Consider the following 20,494-nt stretch of genomic DNA (forward strand, 5'->3'; position numbering starts at 1 on the left):
AAAGAGGATGAGATGTGATCCACGAACTACTGCAGGAACTATTATGACTTGGAAGAGGAATTATAAAATAATCAGGAACTATACAATAAATATTGGCATATTTATTTTTGAGTGTTGTACTTATGTGACACAGGATAAACTATCAAAAAAAGAACACCGGAAGTACTTTTAAAAACCACATTCCAATCCAAACGTTCTGGAGTGGGCCCAATGTGCCACATTTTTAACAAGCTCATTCGAACTAGTAATGTTGAAAATTCTCCTTCATGAATGACCATTTTGAACAGCTATGAAGTAGAATAGTAAGGAAAGAATTCATACTTAACTTTGAACTTTAAGTGTTCTACAGATTTTATAGGTCTCATAGGATACAAACCTTGGTGGCAAGAATCATTTTATCTATTTAGCATCTACTATATATCTTTCTGACAGTTTTTCAGAGTCTTGAATGTGCAACAGAAATAATTTAAAATCAATTATGCTGCTGTTGCTTCTTTTGGAAAGTATTTTAACAAACATTCTTTAAATGGCAGATCTGAAACTTTACATCAGTTTATGGACTCTAGACTTTAATAAAACACAGACAAATATACAGAGACAACTGCACGGAAAGTTTACCGACATTTCTGTATTCCTAAATAATACTAAAAGCAAGAAAAGTGTTAGTCACTCAGTCGTGTCCTATTCTTTGCACCCCAAGGACTGTAGCCTGCTAGGCTCCTCTGTTCATGGGATTCTCCAGGCAAGAATACTGGAATGGGTAGCCATTCCCTTCTCCAGGGGATCTTAATAAAGAAGAACAAGAAAAAAATCGATATAATGTTGTTAACATGTTTATGAATATAGAGATACACTACAGTGGGACTATATACTCAGTAATAGAGAAAAATTGTCATGTCAATGAAATCAGGAACATTTTTAACTGACTAAAAATGTACATAAATATTTCAGGATGATATTATTTTAATTATTAAAAACTGACTAGTGTGCAGACATACACAACAATATAAAATAAAGTGGAGCTCTGGTTCTGAATTTTTGAATTTCCTGACAGTCTGTATTGCTTCCATTTAGCTATATTTTAAAACTGAACAGTTGAACATAGATTACCACTAACAGGGTTCTTGTAAACATTTTGGAAAATGCAGAAAGAGGATGAAACTTTGTCTGTGATGTGAGCATGCATTTACTGGAAATGATCAGACCTGGGCTTGAGTGATGGAAACCCCCACTCCCAAAACCCAGCATCTCTAGTAAACACATGTGAGTATTGTCAATGAGAAACTGGCACTTGCCAAGAACATTGCCAGCAACTGAACAACAACAAGGACGTTTGCCATCTGCCTCTGTGAAGAATGAACCTTCTGGTGCTGAAACTGTTGATGTTCAACCTCCCCTGAGGGACTTCAGGTTGGATTCAAGCACTCTGTGCTCCAGGGAATCTGGTGGAACTCGTCTGAAGAGAGTTAGCTATTTTCAGGAACTGATTTCAGGATTCCAATCCTTGCATCTCTTCATATCTGTGTGTGCTGGGCTTAGTCACTCAGTTGTATCCAACACTTTGTGACCCCATGGACTGTAGCCCACCAGGCTCCTCTGTTTATGGGGATTCTCCAGGCAAGAATACCAGAGTGGGTTGCCATGCCCTCCTCCAGGGGATCTTCTGAACCTATGGATCAAACCCAGGTCTCCCGCATTTAGCATCTGAGTCATCAGGGAAGCCCCTTCATATCTAGAAAAGCACCAAATCACTCAACGGTGACATCAGTTGCTCATGACTGGCAGAAATGCTTTTTGTCAAGTTAGCGCTTGACTGCACTGAATCTTGTACACCCACCTTCCCCCACCGCCTCTTGGAGCAGTCTCTCAGAGTTGCCTGAGGCGCTGTCTCCTGGGCTCCTGTGTTCATTTTGCTCCAAATAAAACTTAACTCACAATTCTCAAGTTGTGCATCTGTCTTAGCCAACAGGATTCATCGTTCAAAGCAAAGAGAAACCAAGATGATACAGAGTTTCCCCACTAAATGTGACAGTTGCCCATATCCCTCACTTTTTCTTTCCAATACCCCTTTGTGAAGGCAGGAAAAAAAAAAAAAAAAAAAGAATCTCATAGCATGGGATTCTCACAGAAGCACCTGAACTAGTGAACATTCGAGGCCATGGGGTAAGAAGTACATGGAAAAATGTATTATCACTGCCAGGCATTTTGGCAATATTATGAAAACCATGATCTCAATCTATTATGAAAAATATTAGTTTTATGCAATTTGCAGTGCATATATACCTCCCATGATCTGTAACCTAATAGTACATGTCATAGTAAGTTTTTCTTATTGAAACAGAGGATGGTCTCTGGTACTTATTTTATTTCTGAAAATTTTCTGAGAAATTCTGGACTGCTGAGTTCATTCTATTTATAAGGGAATTTTTTTAGTCCTGTTCTACAGAACTGAATTGCATCTACATGTAAACTCATCACGGCGTCTCCCTACTTCCCTGGAATCCCAACACCAACCACATTCCAATGGGAATCTCAGATACCTGTACCACCCGTGTTCATTTCTCAAAAAGGGAAGTCACTAATTCATCCTGAGAATTCATCATGGTCTACAGAAAGCAAGGATAGGATGAAGAAAAGGCTGTGGGACACAAGGGAGAAGCAGCCTAAGAGCCGGTCTTCACCATTATAAGAAATAAAGGAAAAAGAAGACATTGACAACAACAAACCGCCAGGGAGAAACATTAGAATCAGAGAGTAAAGGTGTGCCGCTTCTCAGCCCAGCCCTTTCAGGAGGAAACGCAGACACAGCCCCCGACCCGGGACAGGACGTTCACCTGAGAAGCGGCCATTCCCTCCTCTTCTGCCTCCTGCTCTGCGTCTTCTTTGGGGATATTATGTCCCAAACTCGCATACAGGCTGAGAAAATACCTTTAAAGGCATCCACACAGCTCTTTCACCTTCAGCTGCTGCAGTGAAAAGGAAGAGAACGACTTCTGCTTTCTCTCTCCCTTTTCTGACCTCTTTTTTGACTTCCTCTGTCTCAGAGCTGTAGTGGGTAATCAAGATTAAGCTGATATGCTAATCACATCGTGGGTTTGGTGCTCACTTTCCCCACTCTCTTTGCAGACCACCCCGAGAGTTCTCTTTCTTTTCGCATTAGAGAGACCAAGCCCCAGAACAATTCACAAGAGGCAAGGGACCCAACTTCTGGGCTACCTGACTCTGCCTCTGAGGGTCTTTGAAACAATGCAGCAGGAAGACCCGCTTCCAGGAGCCCTGAGCTTGAGCCCTCAGTTCTGCCTGCCCCAGAGCTCCGGAGGAGTTGAGGGCGGGATCTTCTAGAAACAAAGAACCTCAGCCTGATTCCTGGGGAGGGGCTCTTTCTCGGATGGGTGTGGCCGTGCCAGGCCTGTGCCTGTGCCCTTGGGGGAGGGGAGGGGAGGGGTGAGTGTTTGGTGGGAATCACCTGGGGGCCCTGGGTTCCTGCAAGGCTTTGCGCTCAGAATTCTAGGAAAGATGCCCTGAGTCCTTAGTTTTGATTTGTGTCTTACTCCCCTCTAACCTGCGACACAGGTTTGCACAAAATGATTTGCACTCTGACCACCTCTCTTCAGGTGGCAGGTCTGCTACTTCAAGATGAGGAGCCGGGAGGTGTTTCCATCACAGCTTTCTTTGAGAATAAACCAGGGGCAGCAGTGGACGTTGGGTTAACAGTGTGTATGTGCAGGGACAGGTGCATTTGAAAATGATGCCCTAAAATCTATCCAGTGACCAACCAAGGAAACAAGTCATAAGTGAACTTACCCATAAATTAACACATGAAACAGATTCTCTGGTAGCTCAGACAGGAGAGTCTGTCTGCATGTGGGAGACCCCAGTTTGATCCCTGGGTCAGAAAGATCCCCTGGAGAAGAAAATGGCAACCCTTTCGAGTATTCTTGCCGGAAAAATCCCATGGACAGAGGAGCCTGGCGGGCTACAGTCCATGAGGTTGCAAGGAATCAGACATGGACTGAGCGACTTCACCTTCACTTTCAACACAGAAAAATGTTGCGGTTCTACTTCATGTTTGTATTTCCAGGCTTTATGAATCATCTGCTACAGTTTGTTCTCTGCTCTTTATGGAGAGTCCTATTTTCTCACATCTTTAAAGGATAATTGCCTATGGAAAAACTAAGGTAGGAGCATATCCTTTTTTCTAATAGTATATATTCTAAAAATGATCGCTGTACATGCACCAGTACCAATATCTTAGATGATTTAGTTTCACAGCAGAATTGACAGTAAGGTACAGAGATTTCCCATATACATATTTTTCCCATACGTGGACAATCTTCCTACTTATTTCCCCACCAGTGTTTACATTTGTTACCAGAGATGAATCTAGAAAGACATGAAATAATGTTTCTAGTTTCATCTTATGTTTCTGTTCTAGGGGTGTTCACTCTAAGGATCTGGGCAAATGTATAACAACTTGTGTCCATTAAAACGTTTCACACAATGATTTCATGGTCCTGAACTCACCATATTCATAGCCCCTGCTTTGCAACCCATGGCAACCACTGACCATTTTAATCTCTTCTACATTTCCAACTAGATTCTCAGGTGACTCCGTGGTAAAGAATCCGGCTGCCAATGCAGGTGACCCGGGTGATGTGGGTTCAATCCTTGGGTAAGGATCCCCTGCAAGATCCCTTGAAAGAAGAAATGGCCACCCACTCAGTCTTCTTTCCTGGGAAATCTCACGGACAGAGGAACCTGGCAGGCACAGTCCGTTGGGTCCCAAAGCCTCAGACACAATGGAGCACATGAGAACATTCACCTACACCACAATGCCAGGTTGTAAAAATCCGACTTCTTGTGGCACTTTCAGATGGGCTTCTTTCACTTACTAAAACGCATGGAATGATTGTCCATGTATTTCATACCTTGAAAGCTTAATATAAGAATGCTTAATATCGCTGTCTGCAAAGAGGCGTCCCGGCGGAGACTGAGAGACCAGAGGCACGCGGCTGCCCCTCCCCGCTGCGCCCGCTCCGCCCTCGGCGGTGTGAGTTCGAGGAGGCTGCGGTGCCCGCCCCCGGCCCGGCCCGGCCCGGGGTTGAGGCGGGCAGCAGGTGCCTGTGAAGGCGGGCGGGTGCTGGGGGCCTGCAGCATGGAGGAAAGCATGGAAGAGGAGGAGGGGGGCAGCTACGAGGCGATGATGGACGACCAGAACCACAACAACTGGGAGGCCGCCGTGGACGGCTTCCGGCAGCCCCCGCCGCCTCCGATCCCAGCCCCTGCCCGAGAGACTCCCGGGGGTCAGCTGCTGGCGATGCCTGCGGTCTCCGTGGGCAGAAAAGGCCCCAAGGCGGGGCTTCCGATGGGGCCGCCGCTGCCGCCGGAGGCCAGTGGGGTGATCATGATGTGGAAGAGCGGCGACGCGGCCTCCGTGGCCGAGGCGGCCCCCGTCCCCACCCCCGGCTCCACCGTCAACATCCACACCTCCACCTCCAAGTTCTGCGAGTCCAGCCTTTTCGCCAGCAGCCTTGGCTATTCCTCCTCCCCGCGCGGACGCCGAATCAGTCCCTCTCGGCCAGCCCTTCTTTCTTTGTTTCGGGCCTGGGTCTCCTCTTCCCTGCCCCCACCCGCGTCCCTCCCTCCCTTCGCGGGTTTGGTGTCGGTGGGCCGGCGCCGGAGCGGCCCTGGCTTCTCGGATTACCTGGCCTATAAAAGAGCAGCCTGGGTTAACCGCGCGCAGCCCCGAGTTCTCCTGCAGACGCGACCCGTATCAGGACTGGCTCGCTCTCAACGTTAGGAAGCTCTTTTCTTCTCCGTTCCCCCTTAAGTTTCATCCTCAAACGTGAAGGGAAAAGTATAAGGCTGCCGGGTTTCGTTAGGGAGAGGCCTTCAGTCTTTTTGTGTTTTTTGCAGCCAGAGGAAAAAGAAATCTGGCCACTGTGTTTCTGTGCCTTTAGCCAGCCTGCGTTAAGCAAGTCAGGAGTTAGAAAGCTGACCTGTATCTGCGCTTCGTTCTTTCCCGTCTCCAGCGCACGCCTTCTGCATCCTCATAGGGAAAATGTATGAGTTGCTTCTTGAGTTAACACCAGTGCAGTGGGAGCTACGACATCCGTTTTGAAGCTAATACTGTATAAAATTATTTTTCAAAGCCTACACTCATAAGAATAAGCCATTCGGTATGTGTCCAAGTCCAAGGTTGTGTTGAATGTTGAACTTTATGTTAGTGATCCGCCTTAACGCTAAATTGCAGGCAGAAAGATTTCAGACCAAATCTCTTCTGTAACTGAAACTGTCCCCACCAGGGATGTATCCTTCCACAGCTAGAAAAAAAAGTGCTTTTGCTTTAAGCGAGTTTTTTGGGGGGCTGGTGGTGGTGGAAATCGATCGCCACAGCCAGATTTTTCCCCTCCTATTAATAACTACAAGTTTTGAATGGCATCTGGTAAAGCAACTGGAGATTTCATTTCTAGTTGCTAATTTTATCAAGCTGTACCAGTAATTGTCCAAGGCAGAGAAAGTGCCTTGGTTCAGGTATATGGTGGTAGCCTTACATATTTTGGGGGAACGAGCACATTATTTATGTGCCTTCAACATGGACACATTCATATGTAGTTACGGTTGATAAGATTTCTCTAGTTTTTTTTGTACTGTGAATAGGAGAGAATAATGTTTGTATTGTATAGTTTCTGTGTTGAAGTCTATGTAGTGAAACCAGATCTGAGACAGAGTGGCAGGGTGACTTATCTAAATGTTGAAGGAAGCTTGCCTTAGTGCTTTTACCAAACTCATTTCAAGAGTTCCAAAAAAACCAGCCTACAGTTAAGAGCAGAATCAGTGAAATTAGGAAAAAAAGAAAGATTGGCCAAACTGAAAGAAGATGTTTTGAAGGTAAATAAGATAAACAGACCTCTGATTTTAAAACGATGCAGATAAAGTAAGTGATAAATGGGAAACGGCTACAAACGTGAGATGTTTAAAAAATAATTTTTGAATTGCTTTTGGTTTATAAATTTGAAAGCCTGGAGGAAATGTATAAATTCTTAGAAAACTACAAGCTATGAAGGTTGGTATCAGAAGAAATAGATAGCTTGAGCTGACTAATAAATATTTAATGAACAATGGCAAAACCTCCCCTTTTAAAAAAATCCTATATGAAGATAATCTTACTGAGTTGCAATGACTTTTTAAATGAAAATTTCTTTCCAAAGGTTTGTCTGGGAATAGGGGGGGAAAAAAAAGAGGCCAAACTCATTTTATAAAGTTAGTAAAGTCTTGATTTCAAAACTAGTTGAGGTCAGCATGAGAAAGTTATACATCTATAGGGTAAACAAGAAAATCCTACATAGAATACTAGCTCATCAAATCCAACAATGTGTTGAAAGAATCTTGATCAGAGTTTAAGAATGTAAATATGGTTCAACATCTGTTTGTCTGTTAATGTAATTTGTCTCATTAATAGGCTGAAGGAGAAAAGTCATCAATTATTTGTATACCATAAAGTCATTTGATAAGATCCAGCACCGATATATGATAAAAAATCTTAACAAACTTTGAACACAAGATAACTAGATAATGGCCGTTACCAAAAACCTACAGCAAATAATAATAGAGAAATTTCAGATACCCTTACTTGAAGATCAGTAACAAGATAAGGATGCCCTTGTATCACTGTTGGTATTTAACATAAGGAGGTCCTGACTGACACTACAGAGGGAAAAATAAAAAGTATAAGGATTAGAAGGAAAGCAAGAAAACTCATTATTTGCAGATTATATTACTTATCTAGAATAACCATTAGAATCAAGAGAGAAACTGTTGGAACTAGTAAGAGTTTAGCAGGGTTGCTGCTTTTAAAATCAACCTACAGAAATTAGTAGTATTTAGCACACTAGCAATAAGCATTCAGTAAGATAATCAAAGATAAATATTGTATACAGTAGTGGGAACAAACTAGTCTCTAGGGATGAACCTAAGAGCACATAAGATCTTTAAGGAGAGAACTTGACTAAGGAGCCAGAAATGTGTTCTCAGTTGCACAGTCGAGTCTGATTATTTGCAACACCATGTAGCCTGCTAGGCTCCTCTGTCCATGGAATTTCCCAGGCAAGAATAGTGGAGTGGTTTGCCATTTCACTCAGGGATCAAATCCACGTCTCTTACATCTCCTTCATTGTCAGGCAGATTCTTTACCACTGTGCCACTTGGGATGCCCCCGCAAGGAGCCAGAAGAGGATCTAAATAAATAAATGAGAAAACTTTCCATGCTCTTGGGACTATTTATTGTTGTAAGAATGTCAGTTTTCTCCATTTTAATCTGTAAGTTTGAGTAAACTGCCGTCAAAATTCCAGTCGGTTTGCCTAACAGACTCCATAACCTATATCTAAAATTTATATGGCAGGTGGGATAAAGTCTGAATAGCTAAATCAGTCTTAAAGATTTGCTTTGGTGGGGGCTTGCCTTATCAGAAGTTAAGATTCTGTTTCAAAACTATAGTAATAAAAACTAATAGGAATGTGAGAACATAAAAATAGACTGGGGGGACATATTAGCAGACAGTTACCTATGAATGTTTAGGAACTTAAGGGTGTCATAATAATCAGAGAAAGTCATGTTGCTCAGAAGAGTGATTCAACTGTATGGGGAAAAAAAACAGTATAACACCACAGATGGGATGAACTATAGATAATTAGAGATTTAAGTGTGAAAGGAAAAGTTAGAAAATTAATGGAAGACAATGTTGAAGACACTCTTTCCCTCAGGACAGGGAAGGGCATCTTAAAGTTGCTGAGACTTAAACAGAGGTGAAAAACAATAAATTCGTAGAAAAAAAAAAAAAGAAAGAATTTTCTTTCAGTGACAGACAGATGAAGGAATTAGAAAAGATATTTGCAGTGCCTAAAATTGCCAAGGGATCTAGTTTGGAATTTATTCAAGTTTTGCATGTTCACTGAAGTGTTCTTTTACCTCCATTTTCTAAGGATACTTTTGCTGGAGATACAATTCTAGATTGACAATCTTGTATTGTTTTTGTTTTTCCTTTCAGTACTTTAAAGATGTCTTTATTTTGTCTTTCAACCTCTACTGTTTCTCATAATAAATCTGTGAATATTCTAGTGTCAAAAAAAAAAAAAAAAGCTTAATATCTATGTCTCCAGCTCTAGTCCTGCTCATTATATAGGATCATCAATAACATTTTCTAGATTCCATATATATATATATGTTAATACAATATTTTCACAAATATAGAGGTTAGACTGTGGACACCACGGGAGAATGAGAGGGGGCCCAATTGAGACAACCACCTCGACATATATTCACTGCAATGTATAAAATAGGTAGCAGGTGGGAAGCTGCTCCATAGCACAGAGAGCTCAGCGTGGGGCTCTGTGATGGCTAGAGGGGGGAGACGGAGATCGTAGATCGAGGGAGGGAGGTTCAAGACAGAGTGGGTAAACATATACCTATGGTGATTGATGAAGTTGTCCAGTGGAATCTAACACAACATTGTAAAGGAAAACATTCCAGTTTACATATATATACATCTCAAAAGGAAAACAAACAGACTGATAACCCTGTGCTTAAGAATCCGCCTGACAGTGCAGCGCACTGGGGCCTCATCCCTGGCCCAGGAACACTCCACGTGCTGTGGGGAGACTAAGCCTGTGCCCCACAGCTGCTGAGGCTGGGTGGGGCAACTTGCTCTTTTCCATGGGCAAGGCACAAAAGAAAGATGCTCACCATCGCTAAATAATAAGAAATGCAGAACAAAACTACAGTGATGTATCACCTCATGCCAGTCAGAATAGCAGAAAGCCCACTAATAATATCATAAACGCGGAAGAGGCTTGGAGATCAGGGAACCTCCTGAATGGCTGGAGGGAATGTAAGCTGATGCAGTCACTTCGGAGGACAGTGTGGAAGTTCCTTAAAAAATGTAACCTCCTGACATTTAAGGAAATGAATTCCCAGAATAATAGACAGAATAGATTAGTTGACAAATTTATAAGATTTGCAGTTTTTAGTGAATCATCTTCAATTCTGAAATGAGCAGTTGTGGTCTAGCATTCCTGAATTCTTTAAGTAAATGTGTACTAATACACACACACTCACATGTTCCTTGTGTTTCTCACTGCTAGTCTTTATACCTTCAGATATTTATTTATTGTGTCCAATGTATGCTATATAAATTATATAACATATATACTTTCAGATATTTATATATTGCATTGCGTATGTCATAGCCATGAGAAAACAGTTCCTTTAAGCCTTACAAAAACATATGCTAAGAAACAGGGTTAGATTTTACAAATCTTAGTTCAGAATTTTACCATCATGACTTTTAAGTATTCTTGTGGCAAATATTAAATTTACATTTGCTTAAATGAGCCCATGAAAAGTCTTACTTAGCTCAATAGAAGAACAAAGGACAACTGAAGCAGGTGAGTTCATGACTCTAGGTCCTCAGGGAATTCACAGCAAGCTCTGAGTGAGATCAAGGATAGAAGTGAGCAGAGAAAGAGGCAGTAATTGGGGTTCAGGTTTTTATAAGAGGCCCTGGGCAAAGTGCTGTGGGCTCCCCAGGCTGAGTGTGGATGGGCCCATTCAGACCAAAAGGACTAGGATTTGGTGGCTCTGTGAGGGTGGCATTGAAGGGGAGCCTGTGAATAGGTCCTGGGGTTCAGCAAGCCTGCTGGTCTCAAGGAAGGGGGTCTTCTGGTGCAAGTGCTCACAGGACTGGCTGATGTGAGTTCAAGGACCTGCAGGCTGCCTGCTCCCCAGACAGATGCTGAGGCAGCAACAGCATGGAGCAGTTCAGGGGAGCTCTCAACAGTACTCTGTATGATCCTTCTTATTAGAACCGTCACAATGTCCCTGCAGCTACAGAGAGGGAGATAAGTACAATGGAGAAATGATGGGAAATACATGACCTAATGATTTGAAACTTAAGGGCAGGAAGGAAACTAATTGTTACAGACTTCACCCTTCTATGCTACCGAAGAGTTTCTCGTTAGGTATTCTTTCCTGCAACCTTCAATTGCTAGGCTAAAACTTCATTCATTACATACCAACGTTTACACAAGAAACCATTCAGTTTTATTGTTTAACATGTATGCTTATCACACACAGGATAAAACCTTTTACAGTCCACTATGTAACATTGGTTAAACAACAGATTATAAGCATAAGGAATGATATTCTTTCCTCTGATACAATGGTCTGAGAACTGTGATTTCGAAGGTTACAAAAGGGAGGCTAATCATTTAAGAAGACGTACACTAATTACATGACTTTTCTGAGAAGGGTTTTCCCTACATTTCTGGGGTAGCAGAGATGTCTTTGACTGAAACATGGCTACTGATATTCATGACTTCTGTTGATATTATAAAATACATCAAGATTTTAGTGAACTGTCTTTGTACTTTACTTTAAAAGCAAGTGACATAACTATTGAAAATATACCTTGAAAATGTACGTTAATCTGTGGAATTATTCCCTGAACACTTACATCATGGTGACTTACAGGGATGTGTGACATGAATGACAAACACCACCATTTAGATGTTCACTGCACATGTTACATTCCTGTGTCCTTAATCTTATAATGGAGAAAATTATAAATGTTTTCTTCCTAGAAAGAAGGGCTTCTCTCATCTTTGAGGTAGCAACCATCAAAAACATAACTTTGCATGCACACTAGAAATGAAGTGTAGCATGGAGTAATTTGAGAATTCAGTTACATTCATTTTGGTTTTCAAATAATCACAAATCATGTCACTATCAACAAACATACATAGCTAGTAACTGTACATGGCTAAACATCACCTCTTCATCTTGTGATCCATACTAACATCAATTTTCTGTCTATTTTAACTATGAATCACTATCTACAATATTTCTCCCTAAGAGGAACGTCAGAAAACAGGGTTTATGAAATACTTTCTAGTATGCATTTCCTGATATTTATTTAGGTTTGATTTTTTGTAAATACTTATTTATATTTTCTTTACGTCATTCCGTATCATTCTTATATAAACAGTCTTGGGTTTCCTGAATTGTATGTTCAGGACAAACCTCTTCCATGTCTTACTTCATTACTAGGGTTTCCCTCCAGGACATGCTCTCTGATGTCCAGTGAGATGAGAGCTCTGATTAAAGCCTTTGCATCCTTACATTTATGAGATTTCCTTCAGTATGAATTATCTGATGGTAAGTAAAACCAATGTGCTGGGTTAAAGTCTATGTCACAATCCTTACATTTATAAGGCTCCTCTTCAGTATGAATTCGCTCATGTTAAATAAGAGTTGCATAATGGCTGAAAACTTTACCACCTTCTTTACATTTATAAGTTTTCCCTCCAGTGTGAATTCTCTGATGGCGATTAAGACCGGCGCGGCGCCTAAAGTCTTTGCCACAATCCTTACATTTAAAAGGCTTCTCTCCAGTATGAATTCGCTGGTGTTGAGTGAGAGTAGAGCGTTGACTGAAAGCTTTTCCACATTTTTGACATTTATAAGGTTTCTCTCCAGTGTGAATTCTCTGATGACGAGTAAGATTTGAGTGCCAGCTAAAGCCTTTGCCACAATCCTTACATTTATAAGGCTTCTCTCCAGTATGAACTCTCTGATGGTACATAAGGCCTGAGCCGTGGTTAAAGTCTTTGCCACAATCCTTACATTTATAAGGCTTCTCTCCAGTATGAACTCTCTGATGGTACCTAAGGCCTGAGCCCTGGCTAAAGTCTTTGCCACAATCCTTACATTTATAAGGCTTCTCTCCAGTGTGAACTCTCTGATGGTACATAAGGCCTGAGCCCTGGCTAAAGTCTTTGCCACAATCCTTACATTTATAAGGCTTCTCTCCAGTATGAATTCGCTGGTGTTTATTACGAGTTGCATATTGACTGAAAGCTTTTCCACATTCTTGACATTTATACGGTTTCTCTCCAGTGTGAATTCTCTGATGGCAAGTAAGACCTCTGCGTTGAATAAAGCCTTTGCCACAATCCTTACATTTATAAGGCTTCTCTCCAGTATGAATTTGCTGGTGTTTAATAAGAGTTACGTATTGACTGAAAGCTTTTCCACATTCTTGACATTTATAAGGTTTCTCTCCAGCATGAATTACCTGATGTTTATGAAGACATGAGCACTGTTTCAAGGCTTTGCCATAATCCTTACATTTAAAAGACTTCTCCCGTGTATGGACTCTCTGATGGTAAGTAAGACTTGAGTGCTGGCTAAAGCCTTCACCACATTCCTTACATTTATAAGGCTTCTGGCCAATATGGATTCGCTGATGTTGACTAAGTTTTGAACTCTGATTAAATGCTTTGTCACATTCTGTACCTTTGAAAGTATTCCATCCTGTATGAATTTCCCTATGTTTACATAGGTTGAGTGTGTTAGTAAAGACTTTCTCACATTTCTTACACTTGTACTTTTTCTGTGGATTCTGAATACTCTGCTGTTGAATAAGTTCTGAAGACTGATTAGAAACATCATATTCACTACAATTGTAAGTCTTCTCCCCAGTATGTGTACTCTTATTTAGTGAAAGACCTGATGCTCGATAAAAGATATTCCTACCTGTATTACTTTCAGAATCCTTATCTGAAGATTGAGGTGCCTGGTGTTTCCTAAGATCAGAGTCTTGTCCAATGTTATACCCACTGTCATTGCATGAACAGTTTCTTGCTCCATCATAAATACTCTGGAAACTATTGGCTTTGGAGCTCCTACTTAAGGCCTGACTCGTGTTATTACACATGAAAAGCTGTTTTATATTAACCCTATCATGATATGTATCAAACGGTGATGGTTGAATTAAGTCTCTTCCATTATTATCAACATTACAAATTTTGGATTGGGGAGAACCTGTCTGTTGGTGGAAGAATAATGACCCGTTGTTCACAGACCCCTCAAGTTGATTATATTCTGAGTTTTCCCCATCATGTGTAAACTTCTCCTTTTCAGACGTGGTTGAATGTATGTGTAATCGAAGTCTATGTTCAGAGTGGTTTGAACGACCATTTGGAGTAGAGACTGGATGACCTTCCAGATTTTCCACATTTCCCCTCAGAGAACGTGTGTGTTTCAAAAACTGATGTGAGTCATTGCTTACAAAGAGACACTGTGTGGCAGACGGTGATGACTGAATTGGAGGCTTTCCCCAATTTGACTCCCAGTGCTCATTTCTTCTGGCAGTCATGTCCACAGTATGTGAAATGGTCTCAATTTCTTTCTGTCCATGTAAACATCCTCTCAGTCTGTCACATACCCTTGTATGTCCCCAGTCTTTGGTTAAATGTTCATTTCCGAGGGGAGCTCTTTCATATAGGTTTGCTTTTTGGATTGAATTTTCAAACCTTGGATTCTTTGACATCAAACCATGGGTGTTGTGAGAAGACACAGCTGAAAGATACCAAATAGAAGCTTTCTTATCTACTATTCTCAGTGAATATCCTTGAAGATTTAGAGAAAATGGGGACCCAAGGATCAAGATGCCAGAGAATTAGGCAGATTGGAGTTCATCTCTCTCCACAAATGCATCAAGAATACATCAGAGTTGGAAGAATTCTCACAGAGCCCCCTCTGAACACTAGCAAAGAACCTACACCACCTAAAAGGACAAGAAAGATTCCTGCTGAGCCAGGTAGGACCAAAAAAGAAGGAGGAGGAGGAAGAGGAGAGCAACTGGGATGGGACCTGTAAGCTTGGGGGGATCTGAAGAGAGAAGAGGTGTCCACATCCCGGGGAGCCCCTCACTGGGGGAGCCCAGTTTGGACAGAAGGAGAGCCTCATTCTCTGTGGAAGAGAACATGGCAACCCGCGTGTGGCAGAGGGGAGTGAGAGCTGCAGATGGGGTGCTGACCCTGCCCTGCCCACCCAGCCTGAGAGGGCGTCCACCTCAAGGGTGTCCACCACTGCAGACAAGGGCTGGGTGCTGGAACGTGGGCTTTGGAGAGCAGACCCAGGCAGAGGACTGCGGTTGGCCATGAGGAGACATCCTGAGGGGACGGAAGGGAGGGAGGAGCTCTGCAAATGGGACGCTTGTGGCAGAAGCCTGCACCACCAAAGCCAGAGCGCCATTGTTGAGTGAGGCCCAAAGGGAAGAACCCCACCGCAGCCTCTCTCCCCCGTGCTGGCCCCTCATCCCTGGCAGTAGGGAGGACCACCACCCGGCTGGGCTCTACTGAGGCCCAGCCACGGCCTCCCCCATGCCCCTCCTCCCCCGTCAGCAGACCTCTGTGCCCTGGGGCAGCCTCTGGAGCAGACACCTGTGGGTGGGAACATGGTCAGATGGAGCTGAAAGCACAGCTGAGCCCGAGGGTTAAGGAAGCAAAGCTGAGGTCTCTGCTCGCAGCTGCACTAACCGCGCTTTTACAGAGGAAACCGGCTTTGTCAGCTCAGCCCTTGCAGAGCATCTGAAGGACAAGGGGGACGCCCCCGGTCACAGCAGGTGTGGCTTTAGCAACTGTAGACTTTGTGGGCTCGGACACAAGGGGACGTGGCCAGGCCGGAGTCTGAGCTGCCCCCACAGCACCACAGCACCTGGGACCTAGGCCCTGAGTTCAGGGGATCTATGCTGGTGACCCGGGGAGAACAACATCTGAGAGACCCCAGGGCCGTGTGCCGGCATACCCATGCATGAGGTGGGGCCAAGATCAGTGCCAACCAGGGTCACACGAGACTCACCCAATGGGTGAAAGTGATGCACAGAGCACGTCCCAAGGGGAACATCCCCAGAGCAGCAATCCTCAGGGGCTTCTCTCCCGGGGGTGTGCTCCAATCCCACCTGCCTCCACACAGATCAGAATCACAGCGAAGAAACAGATCTGGGGGCTCTGTTCCGCCAACCAGGGCGCACACCCACCACAGACAGGGCGGTGACAGCCACAGAGCGATGGGGAAGCGCCCCTCAATATCCAGGGCAGGCTTGGTTACAGCAATCAAGTGCCCATCAAGGGGATCAGGGCACAAACCTCAGGACCAAACTGAGCCCCTAAAGGGCAGGCACAGGAAACAAGAGGAACTAGGATCCTGCAGCCTTCAGGGCAGAGACCACACACACAGAAAACGTAATAAAACCAGGGGACAAGGAGTATGGAGCAGAGGAAGGGGCAAGATAATAAGCTACAAGAACCACTAAATGAAGCGGAGACACGCAGTCTAATGATTACCTTTTGCCCTAAGTCGTCTTAAATGGAGACCCCAAACATTTTCAGAAATACTAGGTGCCTTCAATTTCTTTAATCAGTTTCTTACCACTTGTGTTCTATTGGAACACATTCTATTAGATGTTTGTATCTAAAAATCATAAATGATATTGACATGCAACTAATTAGAAACTGAGGGCCATAGGAAACTGATAACAAATGAGATAAATTAATAAAGTCTGTGGCAGCTGATAAGAAACTAAATAATAAAGGCTTAAGCAATTAAATAAGAAGTAACATTTTAAAAAATGTTTGGGATCACAGAGAACTCTACTGAGTTCCCTGCGGAGACCCAAATGGAAGGAAATCTAACAAAGAGTGGCTATTTATACGTGTACTTTATTCTCTTTGCTGTACAAGAGCACAACATTGTAAAACAATAAGGATTTAAATCCAATAAGAATGTAAAGGTCTTCAAAGGACTTTTTTATATGATCTAAAATGTTAATAGTTTCAAACAACCATTAGAAATATGGTGGAAAATGTTCTAAACTATTTTGCCAATTTATTTAATAAATCTTTCAGTTAATTGAATACATTAAAGTATTTTACCATTGAGGAATTGTGGCAAATGCACTTCAGATATTTAAAATGATTTCACATAACGAAAAGTGAAACACTGATGTAACTCAGAGATTTGCATTCTCTCATTTTATGGAAGTTTTGCTTTATACACTGAAATGAGTTTAAAATTTATAAGGTCATATTTGTAGCTTCCAGTCTTTTAGAAAATATAAATCATAAAATAAATTCTGTCTCCAATATTCCTAGAGTATTGGTAGTTTGTTTGCAATTCCACTCACACATTTCTTTCTAGAGGTAGAAACAAACTTTACAAAGAGCATCTTATATTTACTGGTCAATGGGCAGTTTTCCTAGGACCCTCAAGAAATGAAAGAGCAGCCAACTCATGCAAGTTGTCACAAGCCAAGAAGAGAATTTGAATTCTCACTGTGAATGAGAAAAGCCACAGGAAAAAGGCTGACTTCCTCACTGCTCCTTGGACCTCTCACTTGAGTCATCAGCTCCATCCATTCACACCTACCTGGGTATGTGGCTGTTGTGTCCGTTCTCCTTACATCCCAGGGATTCTTCATTTGCTCCAGAAAGGTGACCAGGTCCGGCTTAGAGACCACAAGACCTGTTCATCAGAGAAAGGAATATTTGTTTTGCTAGAGATTCATAAGTTTCGAACCCAATATGTATTTGGGTGAGAAGAGAACACACAGGTGAATGTTAATATAGCCTAGAGGATGATTTCCCCAAATACTTTATTGAGAGCACCCTTACAATACTAACAAATACATAAAAATCAGATCCTGAGATTCTGGTCAAGTACTACAAGGCTAAAGTAAGTAGTGTAAATGTGATTTTAAGAGGAAGGTGTCACTATTTAATACCATGGAACTGATTTAATCACCACCACGCTAGAGTGAAGGAGGCAGATTACATCACGAAAGAAAAAGGTTAGAATCATACTGAATCACCATGAAGGCTTTCTTTCTAAACTCACAAATACCCATTTCCTGCTAGAAAGCAGGGATCTGAAGGTGTTGGTGGAAGCAGAAAATTTCAGGAGATGTTCTAGAAATGCAGGAACCAAACCCAGTGGTGGAAAAGGGATTCTGGAAGGCAGTTCTCCTCACCCAAGGAGGCCAGGTTCCCGTAGGTCTCTAACATCACATCCCTGTACAAGTCCCGCTGACCGAGGTCCAGGCATTCCCACTCCTCTTGAGTGAAGTCTATGGTCACATCCTGGAATGTCAGCCGCCCCTGAAATACAAAGTACACATGCCATGTACTTTGGGGTCACAAAGAGTCAGACACAACTGTGATCGCAAAGAGTCAGACAGGACTGATGACTGAATGACTGAACTGACTGACTGACTGACTGTCATATGGCCAAGAGAAGACTTCCTAACCTGACCCTAAACGAAAGCAGTAATTTCAGAGAACTGATTTTGATTTAGTGTAGTTTCTGGTATCACACAGTAACATTTTCTACCACATTTTTAACCCCAAGAAAAGAGGATATGATTCACAAGAAACTATTCTGATGTGGAAGAGAAATTATAATGTAATCAGATCAACACTGGCATATTTATTTTTGAGTGTTGTACTCGTGTGACCCAGGAAAAATTATCTACCAAAAACCAGGAAACATTTTTAAAAAGCAGATTCTGATCCAAGAGTTCTGGAGTGGAGGAATTGTGCCACATTTTTACCAAGCTTATTTGAACTAGTAATATTGCAAATTCTGCTCCACAAATGACCATTCTGAACAGCAATGAAGGAGAAAAGTAGGGAAGAATTCATACTTAAGTCTGAACTTTAAGTCTTTTACAAATTTTACAGGTCTTATAGGATAGTAACCTTGCAGCAAGAATCATTTTAACTATTTAGTATATACTGTATATCTTTCTGACAGTTTTTACAGAATCTTGAATGTGCAACAGAAATAATAGCTCCTCTGTCCATAGGATTCTCCAGGAAAGAATACTAGAGTAGGTACCTATTCCCTTCTTCTGAAAATCTTAGAAAAACAGATAAAAAAACAGTGATCAAATCATGTTAACAGGTTTCTGGACACAGACATATACTAAAATGTGACTATATACTTATTAATAGTGAATAGGGAAAAGTTGTCAATTCAATAAAATAAACTTTGTTTTTTTTTTAACTTATTAAAAATGTACATAAATATAATGGGCTGATATTATTTTTATTTCTTTAAATAAACTAGAATACAGACATACAGAATGATGTAACATAAAGTAAAGCTCTGGTTCTGAATTTTTTAATTTCCTGAAAATCTATATCATTTCCAAAGAGCTATAGTTCAAATTTTAACACAGTTGAACATAGATTAGCACTAATAAGATTCTTATACACATTTTGGAAAATAGAAAAATGTGATGAGACTCTGTGATGTGAGTGTGGAGTGTACCTGGAAATGACCAGACCTGGGCTTGAGTGAGAAAAATCCCCCAAACCCAGCGTCTCTACTAAACACAGTCATCTTCCAAAGCAAAGAGAAACTTAAGAGCATATGGGATTCCCCCATTAACTGTGATAGTTTAAGCACATCCCTCACTTTTTTTCCCCAAGACAGTTGTTAAAGACAAATGGGGGGGCACTCTTTTGCCCCCTTCTGATGCCTATGTCAGAAGCTTTCTCTATCTCCTTTATACTTTAGTAAAACTTTATTACACAAATAAAAAGAAAAAAAAAAAAAAGACAAATGGGAAATACATGAGCTGCGTCGCATGGGAATCTCATAGAAGTACTTAAACCAGTGACCATCAGAGTCGTGGGGTTAGAAGTAAATGGAAGAATGCATTACAACTGCATGGGTGTTTTGGCAATATTATGGAAACCATGATCTGAATCCATCATTAAAAAATGTTAGTTTTAAGCAAATTTCACTTCATATATACCTCTTGTGTCATGTAGCCTAATACCACATTTAATTAGTAAGTCTTTCTTATCAACACAGAGGAAGAGGATAGTCTCAACTACATTTTTTATTTTTGAATAAAATCTGGACCACTGAGTCCATTCTATTTCCAAGGGCATTGCCTTTTCCTCCTATTCCAAAGACCTGAAGTTGCATCCAGATATAAACTCATCATGGCATTTCCCCTACTTCCCTAGGATCCCCACACAGAACAGCATTCCACTGGGAATCCCTCATACCAGTGCCTCCCCGTGTTGGTCTTTCACAAAGGGAATATGTTCAACATTGAAACTGACAGAACAATGTTGAGAATTCATCATGCTCTATAGAAAGCCAGGATACATACATTGGATAACAGGCTCTGGGACATAAGGAAGAAACAGTCTAAAGAGCCAGTCTTCTCTAATACAAGAAAAACTGGAAAAAGTAAGCAGTTGGCAACAAACACCCTAGGTAGAAAACTCAGAAGCAGAGAATTGAAGGTTTGCAGATATTCAGACCAGGCATTTCAGGAGGAAAAGCAGACACAGCCCCAGACCCGGGACAGGACATTTACCTGAGAAGCTGCCATTTCCTCCTCTTCTTCCTCCAGCTCTGTGTCTCCTCTGGGGATTTTTATCACAAACTCACATCTGGGCGTTAAGTAGATAACTTAAAAGGCATCCACACAACTCTTGAATCTGCAACTGCTGCAATGATCGAGAAGAAATAGTTTTCTTGTTTCCCTTGGCCGTTTTCAGAGCTCCTTTGTTACTTTCTCCTTCCTGGTCTGCAGCGGATAATCCAGACTAACCTGATATGCTAATCACATCCTTT

At 41.9% G+C, this 20,494-nt stretch overlaps 3 protein-coding genes across 3 annotated transcripts in view; 2 read left to right on the forward strand and 1 right to left on the reverse strand.

Moving 5' to 3' along the window:
* Positions 1–20,494, forward strand: part of LOC122420399 (zinc finger protein 737-like) — a 494,626-nt gene that overhangs the window by 37,787 nt on the left and 436,345 nt on the right. The gene's annotated exons all lie outside the window — the stretch shown is intronic.
* LOC122420592 (zinc finger protein 708-like) overlaps positions 1–20,494 on the forward strand; it is a 106,725-nt gene that overhangs the window by 37,786 nt on the left and 48,445 nt on the right.
* Positions 12,177–20,488, reverse strand: LOC122420596 (zinc finger protein 345-like). Its single transcript, XM_043435876.1, has 4 exons — positions 20,235–20,488; positions 17,868–17,994; positions 17,267–17,362; positions 12,177–14,416 (listed from the first exon to the last, which is right to left on the reverse strand). Exons 1-4 carry the CDS (start codon positions 20,247–20,249, stop codon positions 12,297–12,299), a joined length of 2,358 nt encoding a protein of 785 aa, XP_043291811.1. The 5' UTR covers positions 20,250–20,488; the 3' UTR covers positions 12,177–12,296.

This window comes from Cervus canadensis, chromosome 18 (genome assembly GCF_019320065.1).
Source record: "Cervus canadensis isolate Bull #8, Minnesota chromosome 18, ASM1932006v1, whole genome shotgun sequence".
Classification (NCBI taxonomy): domain Eukaryota; kingdom Metazoa; phylum Chordata; class Mammalia; order Artiodactyla; family Cervidae; genus Cervus; species Cervus canadensis.

Bases quoted from the DNA above. Each gene is read 5' to 3' on its own strand.
- LOC122420596 (XM_043435876.1), bottom strand. The intron at 17,363-17,867 runs GTGAGGAGAACT...TCTGATGAACAG, and splicing joins CGGGAACCTGGCCTCCTTGG to GTCTTGTGGTCTCTAAGCCG. The intron at 14,417-17,266 runs GTAGGTGTGAAT...GGTATCTTTCAG, and splicing joins CACAACAGCCACATACCCAG to CTGTGTCTTCTCACAACACC.